Consider the following 10,693-nt stretch of genomic DNA (forward strand, 5'->3'; position numbering starts at 1 on the left):
CCAATTACATTGGAAGTATAAATAGGAGGATCATGGTCCAGGCTGACCTAGGCAAAACTTTGAGACCCTATCAGAAAAATAAAGAAAGCAAAAGGGCACAGAGACACGGGCAGAGGGCCTTTCTACCAGGCATGAGACCCAGAGTTCACGTCCCAGTACTTCCCCAAAACTTATAATAGTAAAGGGTCCTCACAGTACCCCTGGGGGGAGTACTATCTTGGATGCTCACAGTACCCCTGGGGGGTGCTATCCAGGATGCTCGCAGTACTCCTGTGTGTCTTGTGAGGAATAGCACGCTGCCACCCACCTCTGGGCTAGGTGTGGCCTCCTCAGCACCTATCTCCTCTGAGTTTTCACCGAAGTCTTCCACCTCCACACTGTCGTCAGCAAAGTCCGCATTGGCTGAGATGAAGAGAAGACCCAGGCACAACCCAAGGCCTCGGAAACGCATACTGTCTTTGGAATGAAGAATAAGAGGCGGTGTGATGCAAAGCTGTGAATGATTCACACTGAGCAATAGAGAGAACAAGAATTTCTCTCAATGCTTGCTTTATTCTAGGCATATTTTAAAGCTAATTAGCAGGATGATTTGAATTATACCTTGAACAAGTAGAACACAAACTTCAAATCTCTCAGTAAACAGATTTTACAAACACAAGTCTTTGTCCAAAACCCAAACAGCCAATGGAACAAAATCTAAAGATGCTGGGCACTAGTGGCTCACGCCTGTAATCCTAGCTACTCAAGAGGCTGAGATCTGAGAATCAAGGTTCAAAGCCAGCCTGGGCAGGAAAAGTCCATGAGATTCTTATCTCCAATAAACCAGTCAGAAAACTGGAAGTGGTGCTGTGGCTCAAGTGGTAGAGTGCTCGCCTTGAGCTGAAGAGCTGAGGGACAGCGCCCAGACCCAGAATTCAAGCCCCACAACCAAAAAACAAAAAAAACAAAAAAACCCTAAAGATATAGAAATGATGATTATCAAACTCACATAATATGTAGACCCCTTTCAAAGATAAAAGCATCATCATGATTCTTAAATGTTTTTGTAGTGTTTCTTAAGTATATATGTACAGTTAGAAAATTTATAATTATAAAAGCAAAATATATTTATTTACATTTTCTTATACTCCCAAATATAAAGGAAAAGAATTTTATCACATGTTTAATGGAATTATCTTTTGCCAAAACCAAGCCGCATTTCAAAGATGAATCAAATGTGGGGGCTTACTACACTCCAGTCAACTTGTGGAGAAATTGCTGTTGCATTTATCACTCCCCAAATCCTGCGTCTACACAATCATCTGCCATTCCTTCAACTATTTTGTTCAAATCATGCAAAATTTCCGTTCCCGTGACACTGAGGTAAGTACAAGCCAGATGTAATCTGCTGCCTCTTAGCAGAAGCTCATCATCTACATAATCACATAATCATAATTATATAATCATAATTACATCCTCTTCTACTCTCATTATATGCACAAAATTCAACTTTTGTTTCTTGGTGTCAGTAGAGTTTCAAACAAGTTCCTGTGGACACTGAAACAGTGAAGGGTTCTTGATTATAAGGTGTCAATCATCCAAGTAACCCAGATCTAAGGTGTCAACCATCCAGATAGAACAGAGTATAACTATATTACTTATCTCCAGAGTTAATGTCAACACGGGATATTTTTGAGAAGCAAATTCCTAGAAATCTAAGACTCTTCAAAATGTAGGGAACTACGAGCTTAGTGGATCTCTCTAAGGCAGACAGGAATCACAATGAGCTCAGACTCTCCACTCTCCAGAGCGAGTACTACTGAAAAGAGACAATGGCTAGCAACGAAAGCCTATGGAGAATCTGGCACCGTCACACACTTGGAATAGACCGGGGCTCTCCCATTATGGAAGGATGTAAGACCTTACAACATGCCTTTTCTGTACCAATAGAGATGACCGTGTGGCTGCTTCTCCTGTACTGTTAATGTGGTGTGAAGAAGTCTTCAAATGAGGAATGCCGAGATGTGAAGCAGGAAAGTAGGAGACTCTGGAGAGCTGAAGGTGCAAGTCCCTGTGGGAAATCCCACAGGCTGGAAAGTTGATGAGAGTTGCTCTTCCCAGAATGATTCTTTTCAGGTTGCGTTCAAGGGCAAGAAAAGGACTGGTATCTTCATCACTCAGCCAGACAGCACTGATTTTGAGGGGAGACTGACTTTCTGTTCAATTTAGACCTTCAACCATTCACTCTAGTCAGAGCAATCTGCTTTCTTCAGTCTACCAATTCAGACACTTAAATCTCATCCTAAAACATCCTCAACAAAGCCGGTGTGGTGGCTCATGCCTGTAATCCTAGCTACTCAGGAGGCTGAGATCTCAGGATCGCGGTTCAAAGCTAGCCTGGGCAGGAAAGTCCGTGAGACTCTTATCTTCAATAAAAAACACTAGAAAACCAGAAGTGGCGTTGTGGCTCAAGTGGTAGTGCGCTTGCCTTGAGCTGAAGAGCACAGGGACAGTGCCCAAGCCCAGAGTTCAAGCCCCACGACTAAACACCACTCCCCCCCCCCAAAAAAAAATCCTCACAAGACACAGTCTAAACAATATCTGACCAAATGCCTGGGTATGCATGACCCATCCATCTAGTTGATAAACTGGCCATCCTGGCCATCTGATCTTTATAAAACCCAAGAACCAGGGACTGTGTTGGCTTTTCAGTTTTCTTCCATTTGAGCTTGACCTTGATTAATATATACTATTAAGTAACACTACTTACTGTTTTCAAAAGCAAAGGATTCCCATTCCCTCTCCCCTAAATGTAAAATCCTTGGTAAGCACAGCCGAAAGTGCATAAGGAAGCCTAAGAACAGAAATAGTAATTGAAACACAGCCTACAGTAGCACCACAAAGAACTATAGCAGCCACCAAGGGAGAGAGTACTGAGATTGGAGCAGTGGTCAGACCTCCAGCTACAACCTGAAGAGGAGGACTGAGGCACGCTGATTACTTAGAGAACTATCTCAGCACTGGGCTTGAAAACCATAGCCACACAGTGAAATGAAAATCAAACACTAAGCACCACCATTTTCAAAAGGATCTGTTTACATAAACACTATAATGTATTCATTTGTTTATTTAGGATTGATGCTACTGTACATAGTTCCCAAAAGTAACATTGAGACAGCTTGCAAAAAAGGCAAAAACATGCAAGCTCACCAGACCTGGAGCACACTCCTCTTATTCCCCAGCTGCAAAGCATGCGGGTACATGAGATTTAAGAGCAGGTAAATGTTTAGAGAATGCAGGGCCAGGGGGGGAAGGAGAAAGGTTGAAGGGAGGGAAGCTGGTGTGGTCAAGCCATCAGGTAGGATGGACAAGTCTTTGAACCAGCAAATTGAGGGCAAGAGTTTCCAGGTGATTAGGGGAAGCCAGAATACAGAGAGTTGATAAAAGGCTTTAAGATCCTTGGGGTGGGGCTGCTTTTCTAAAATTAATTTCTACAAAAATTCACAGAAAGAGTCCTTGTATAGTGATGTCTCTTGCTTTTGCCAGAGAGCTCTACTTATGCCAGTGTTTCTCACACTGGCCCACTAACGTTTAATATTAAATGACTAAAACAGAGGGAACAAGTTTCTGCAGAGAAGATACATTATGGCCCAGACAGCCTGCGGTTTTGTGATCTAATTTAAGGCTGAAGAGTTAATCGCATGTTAAACAGAACTTCACACCTATGAAGGAACGATGTCAAAGTTTTGCTTTGAACATGCTTCACTTTCACAACTATAATTGTAATTTTCTTGAGAACAAAAGATGTGATATAGGAACATCAGATTTAAAAGGTTTTGTTATCATGTCATGCAAAGAACAGTGAACCTTCTCACTAAAATCAGAAGATTAGGTGGCTATGTAGCTCACAGAAAGTTCACTCGGAGCCTCACAGTAGGGATGGGAAGGGAGCTAACGCTGACACCTTTTCCAAAGCAGGTGGGACACCTGGCTTGAAATGTAGCCATTTCCACATAAACAACTAACACTTTTCAGAGTAAATGGTACTAGGATTTGTTTCCCAATGGCAAATGTTTCACCTGGGAAATTCAGAGGTGATTGGCCAGTGGGACACAAAACCCATCTCACCTTCAACCAACAGTTGGGACTGGCAATGCTGTGTCAGGTTCTTGCATTAGATGCTGCAATTACAATAATTAGCAATAATTGCAGACATGGTCCCCAGTCTCGGAGTGTATGGTCTAGGCTGGAAAGCACCTAATGAACAAATAACCCAGGCGTAATAGGTAAACTCAGTTGTGATGGTTGGCAATGGGGAATTGAGCTTACAGGATAGGGGCGGGGCCAGCATCTTTGAGAAGGCGATATTTAAAGTGAGATGCGGAGGACAAATAGCATTGATTCCCCAAGGCCAAGGCAGCACCATGGCATCAAGGAGCTGAAAGAGGAGGGGCAGAGAAAGAAGACTAAGAATTGCTGGTTTTGCATGTCTGCTGCTTCAGTAGTGTGAATCCCAATCTTGAGAGTATCTTAGGGTGAAACCATTGAACTTCCACCTGATATTCAGGAAAAGTGAGGCTCAGGGGAGGTAAGAAATATTGCCAAGGCTCCAAGTGGAAGACAAGACTCCAGGTTAGGCACAGTCATTCCATTAAGGCACTAAGGCGAGAAAATGATTTAATCCTCATTAAATGGCACTCAAGTTCTAGGACCAGAAAACATGAGACAAGGTTAAATAATGCCTATGTTCCTTCAGACACATCTTCCCAAGAGTGTGGCTTCAGAACTCATCCACAAAACTACACAGTAGAAAGCACCCCGAACCTGGGCACATCTCACCAAGTGGTTAGCTCTACAGCTTAGAACCTGGGTGGTTCTAAGGCCCCCGGCCTGGGCTCTCACGTGTGAAGGGACAGGGTTGAACGCGCAGATCTACAACATTGACAGTTCTCACTTTCTGGTGGGGCACACTCCCCGGCATCAGGTACTGAAAACAAGCAGTAAAGGGCTCACGTCTGACACCATATCTGTGGACATATCAGTGCCCCCCACTTGTATTCCATAATCTTATTAGGCAGCTCCCTGGGACACAGAAGGTAAAATATCTTGTCCTAAGAATTTGGGGGTGGGGGGGAATAGGGTAAGGTTTAAATGTGACTGGATGAAAAGAGGGCTATCTGAAGTAATGCAAACATTTCAAAGGAAGCAAAATCCTAGTCGTCAACTGCAGTTGGACCGATATATGTTTATATATATGTATATATGTTTATAAATGTTTATATATATGTTTCAGTAGAAATGAGCCCTCTTCTAATTTTGAAGCTTCTTCACAGCTCTATCTATCTATCTATCTATCTATCTATCTATCTATCTATCTATCTATCTGCCAGTCTATCTATCTGGCTATCTATCGGTCTGTCTGTCTGTCTGTCTGTCGGTCTACCACTCTGGGGACGCTCGCTTTGAACTCCCACACCAATCTTTGCGTGTCTGGGGCAGAGGCTGCCACGCGGCCGGGTGGAGGAGGTGGCTGACATAAACAGGCTTTGCACGATCGGGGCCCTGCTGGCCTCGGTCCCCGGGCGCGGGGAGGGGTCCCGGGCACCCCGCAGTCAGGGCCGGTGCCCGGCCTTGCTCTGAGTTCCGCGGCGGGAGGGGGCGGCGCCTGGCTCCCGACGGCCTCCCCCGCGCCCCCCCCGCGCCTCCTCCGCGCCCCCCGCGCCCCTCCGCGCCCCCCGCGCCCCTCCGCGCCCCCCCGCGCCCCCTCCACGCCCCCCGCGCCCCTCCACGCCCCCCCGCGCCCCCTCCACGCCCCCCGCGCCCCTCCACGCCCCCTCCACGCCCCCTCCACGCCCCCCGCGCCCCCTCCACGCCCCCCGCGCCCCTCCACGCCCCCTCCACGCCCCCCGCGCCCCCTCCATGCCCCCTCCACGCCCCCTCCACGCCCTCCACGCCCCCCGCGCCCCCTCCACGCCCCCCGCGCCCCTCCGCGCCCCGGGCTCGAGCGCGGAACGGCGCGGAAACGGCAACCGCTGGGTAACGGACGCGGCCCCGCGGCCCCGCGCCCCCCACCCCGGAGGCCGGGGCGCCCCGACTACCCGCGCCCGCCCGGGGGTGGACGGCGCCCGGGACCGGCCCGGCTCCGCACCCCGCCCGGCTCCGCACCCCGCCCGGCCCGGCCCCTGCCCGCGCCCGGCCCCGCCGGCTCAGCCTTTCGGGCGGCAGAAGAAAAAGAGGTGCGGCCCAGGCGCCCCCATCCCGCCCAGGGGCAGCGGGGCCTGGATGCCTCACCCCACGCCCGAGCGCAGAGGCTGCGGGAAGGTGTCGTGCGTGTCTGTGCTCGGCGGTGGCAGCTCAGGCGCTGGGACTGGCGGCCACCTGGTCCCGCGTCGCCCGGGCCCGACCCCGCCCGCCGCCGCCGCCCAGCAGCGGCTGCTAACTGCGCCTGCGCGAGCGCCCGCGGGCCGGGCGTGGCGGGGGCGTGGCGGGGGGCGTGGCGCTCTCCGGAGGGCGGGGCACTTCTCGGGGGCGTGCCAGTGCATTTATCGGGGGCGGGGCACTACCTGTGGGCGGGGCGCTGCCGGGCGGTGGGGCGTGGTGGGTGGGGCTGGGGAGGGAGGGGCAGAGCCCGGTGCACCTGCTGCAGTTTCCATAGCAGCAGAGGGGGTGGGGCTGGCAGCGCCCCGCCCCGCTCCGCCCCGCCCCGCCGCGCCCCGCCCCGCCCCTCAGGCATCTGCTGAGGTGCACCAGCCCTCCCTCCTCATTCCCCAGGTCCCACACCCCCCTCCCGGTGCCCACCCTCCCGGCAAACTGCGGGCTCCACCTATTGCTCCCGGGCCAGCTCCTGGCCGATCTCGGTGAGGCTGCGGTTCCCTGGCCTCGCTTTGTCCTAAGGCCCAGGCTATGGGTTTCCTCTGCACAGGTGGCTCAGTGGTGGAGTGCTCGCCTTGCATGCATGGGGCCCTGGGTTCGATTCCTCAGCTCCACATAAGCAGAAGAGCTGAGGGACAGCGCCCAGGCCCAGAGCTCAGGCCCCACAACAGAAGCGAGACCAGGGCGTCTGACCGCAGGCCTTCGTGTTGCTAACGTAACAGAACACCTTTATGAAGCACGACCCTCCCTCCCGGGTTGCCTGCCTTCCTTTCCCTAGGTTGGAATTCGATTTGAAATTTGTAAGGAATCTGGGTGAGCAAACCTTTGTGTGTGTGTGTGGAGGGGGACTGGGGCTTGAACTCGGTCGGGGCCTGGGCGCTGTCCCTCGGCTTTTTCCGCTCAGCCCTGGCACTTCACCACTTCCAGCTCTGGGGTGGTTACTTGGAGATGGAGTCTCTTGGATTTTCCAAAGCCCGGCCATCAACCTTTACTCACCGTCTCCCTCCACTCTGCCTTTAGGAACCATCCATCACTTTTGCCTGAATCAAGATTATAGCAGTGAGTTTCTAACTTCATCTTCTATGTTAATTAGACACAGGCAGTGTTGTATTAACATATATATGGTTGTGCATCCATCCATCCAATCTTTAAGCATAGAATCATAGCTTGTTTTATTACCACTCATAACTGTGCTTAGGTATTAAGATGCCCAGACGTTCAAATCTGGAAAAGCTAGCCCTCCTGTCCTTTAACAGGATTTTTTTTTTTTTTACAGAAAGCTTATTGAAATATATTTGGAATGCAGTTTCACCCAGGTATAACATGACCCCCAAACGTTCCCATGTCACCCATTTCCAGGCAACCATGGTTCTGTTCTTGCACATCAATGTGGAATTTTATAAACATGGAACTAGACAGCAGCATGTGCTATTTTTTGGTCTGGCTTTCTTTAGAAGTATTTGAAATATATTCATGTGCTTGTGTGTATCCATAGTTCCTTTTTTATTCTCAAGCAGTATTCCACTGTAAAGACATAACATTGTTTCTATCTTTGTTGTTGTTGTAATTTATTTCTTAATATTTCTTCTGTGAAAGTTGGTTAGATTGAGCTTTCTGCCCCTACTGACATCAATTGTTATATATTCTATCTGGGATTATAGAATGAAGTCTAATGGCAAAACAAAACTCTAACGGCTCATGTATAAGCCACTATGCAATTCACTGCTAATGTCAAGTTTCTTGTTAGAAACCATCATCCTGCCACCACAGGGTAGACGGCCCAGCTGGGACTCCAACATCTGCACACACCTTATTCCCCAAACTCTCACCTGTAAAAGACGGTGCTCAGCTCAGTGCTTGTGGGAGGTGTTGGGAAGGAGAGTAGGTGGGGCCTAGAGAAGGTCTTGAGCTCATTGGGGTCACGCTCTTGCTCTGGGGGTGGGATTACGGTAGGATCCCACCCTTTCCTTTTTGTCTTTAAATTTAAAAAATATAAGGACTTAAAAGGTTTAAACAAAATTAGAATCTAATTTTAACTTACAAATTAATGACTCAGGGAAACTACTCAGTAAAGAGTCTAATATTTTAATGCACAAAACCAACATCTGTTAAAAAAAAGCACCAATGAGTACCACCTACTTCTAAAGAAGTATACACACTTTACATCCTTTTGAAATCCTATGAGCACAAATATAAGTGCTCTCAAATTTTATCACAGATGAAGTGCTCTTAATATATAACTTACTTGGAAATTAACTGTAAGAAGATGAAAAAAATTTAAATCAATTAAGAGACAATCCCAAGTAATTAATGGATTAAACTCTGAAACTATTAGAGAAAAGAATAAATATTATGTTACACATCTAGATGGTAATAATCAGCTCAAACGTCACATAGGTAAATTAAGAGTTTCAAATGCATTTATTAAAAGACAAGAAGTCATGATGCTCTGCTAGACCCAGGCTGGCTCTCATTTCTATTTCTTTAGATGTCTTTGAGGAATGGATAGAAGTATCTGTGAGTTCACACAGAACCTGTACACAACATACTTCTAGGCTTGGAGCTACTTATTGAGATTATGTGTTAGCCTTGTTAGCTAGATAAGAAAATACAGCTCCTATTAAGAACTAACGTTACTATCTTTAAATTATAATAATGGATTAAAAAAAAAACACCAATAGAGGTTCCATTTTCTTTTCTTGACCTAATAAGTCATTTAATGCTAGCTCATTGCCATTTTTCTTCTTCTGGATAATTATGTTTTTCCTCTATTATAATATCCAAAAGATTTCACTACAAATCAAGGTTATGAGAGGATTTAGAGACCATGGGGTTTCCTCTTATGTTTATTATCTTCAAATTTTTGGAAATAAATTTGTAAAATCTGTAATATATTAGCTCATAAAGATGCAATTATTTCTTAATTTCTTGGTATTTTTGCATTACTGTGTCCTTCACTCTACCACCCACCCATTTTAAACAGAAAAGACAATTTTATACTTAGCATGGATTACAGATATGTAATATGCTGTTATCAAATGACAATAACATCACTCCGTGTGATGTTAGCATTATGGAAGTTGGATTAGAGTTATAGAAGTTGAATTTCACCTGCACCTCTCATGGAGAATCTGTATATTCAGATTAACATTGCCATCAACGAACTATTATAGATGAATGGATATTTTAAAACACATTGTATTTTACTTTTATAATTGAAAATGCAGGTGGGCATGGGAGGGAAAAACAGTGCAAGGGATAACACTGTCCAAAAAGAAATGTACTCTTTCTTTACCTGACTTATGTAACTGTAACTCCTCTGTTCATCACCTTTCTAATAACTATTTAATTTTTTAAAATGCAAATATGTGAAAGGTAAGGTAACTAACTGTAAGTTAACTTACTGTAAAAAAATACAAAATAATAAACATTTAATAATAACGTGACCATCAGACACAGTATAAAGTTGAATAGGCTGAAAGAACTTTGCTCTTGGTCTGGAAGAACATGGGCCTTTTATTCCACATGATGATAATGTCACATTTGTTGTGGACCAAAGGGAACAACTCTCAATGGATGAAAGGAATCATGATGGTCTTTAGAAAAAAACATTTTTTCTTTACATTCGGCCCCAAATTCTAAGGTGAACTCATCACATGTATCTACACAAAAGAGAATGGTCTTTAGGGAAAGGCAGACGTGTTGCACATGTGGGTGCAGCAAAGGCATCGTGGGAAGGATGGAAGTGTCCTCCACGCTTCTACCCCCTCCACACAGGCATGGCCCCACTGACTACGGTCATGACAAACACACAGACAGGCGGGGCTTTGCTGAAATGTAAAGCTCACTGGGAGAGGTCTCTACAAACCGGCCTCCAACACACGCCAGCCTCTGGCCTATGCATGCTGTAACGTCTGAGGGACTGACTGCATGTGGGGCAGAGACAAGCAATGCAGAAGAGGGAGTGCACGGACTGTCCACCAGCCAAGACCCAGCCCTTCCCTCCACCTCTAATATGGGATTTGACATCTCCAAAAGTACCAATGTATTGATTTGAAAAAAAAGTTTTCAGTCATCACCAAAGGAGAAAGGTTGTTTATTGCAATATAGAACATGAGTTGGTAACGATCTGTTGAAATTGAACATTGGGGCAAATTTCAAGAAAGTTCAAAACTAAGACGGTGCATCACTAAAAAGACAGTATTTGTTTTATTGTTATAAAGTGATATAATAACAAAATTATAAAATAATCTATGTGCTAGATGACTAGAGAAGAGTTTTTTCCTAATAAAATTACAGTACAGAAAATATACATTTATATGGTTTTATAATAAGTGTAATA

The 10,693-nt window shown here is 46.3% G+C and overlaps 1 protein-coding gene and 1 long non-coding RNA gene across 7 annotated transcripts in view; one reads left to right on the forward strand and one right to left on the reverse strand.

Moving 5' to 3' along the window:
- LOC138809329 (calmegin-like) overlaps positions 1–6,947 on the reverse strand; it is a 30,284-nt gene extending 23,337 nt beyond the window's left edge. For 2 of the 6 annotated variants that reach the window (XM_069995864.1, XM_069995865.1), the window contains exons 1-2: positions 6,803–6,947; positions 308–456 (exon numbers count right to left, since the gene is read on the reverse strand). In XM_069995864.1, the coding sequence (XP_069851965.1) occupies positions 308–456; positions 6,803–6,932 (279 nt within the window). In that variant the 5' untranslated portion in view covers positions 6,933–6,947. Of the gene's footprint in view, positions 1–307; positions 510–4,818; positions 4,840–6,270; positions 6,414–6,802 lie in introns of those variants that run through there. The other 4 variants (XM_069995870.1, XM_069995866.1, XM_069995869.1 and 1 more) reach the window with 4 other exon arrangements.
- On the forward strand, positions 6,872–7,790 carry LOC138809332 (uncharacterized). The gene is made up of 3 exons (XR_011366810.1): positions 6,872–7,164; positions 7,279–7,410; positions 7,628–7,790. It is a non-coding gene; the product is annotated as an uncharacterized lncRNA (long non-coding RNA).
- The last annotated feature ends 2,903 nt before the right edge of the window (positions 7,791–10,693 follow it).

The sequence above is a fragment of the Dipodomys merriami genome, unplaced genomic scaffold (genome assembly GCF_024711535.1).
Source record: "Dipodomys merriami isolate MVZ:Mamm:240054 unplaced genomic scaffold, mDipMer1.0.p SCAF_491, whole genome shotgun sequence".
NCBI classification, from domain to species: domain Eukaryota; kingdom Metazoa; phylum Chordata; class Mammalia; order Rodentia; family Heteromyidae; genus Dipodomys; species Dipodomys merriami.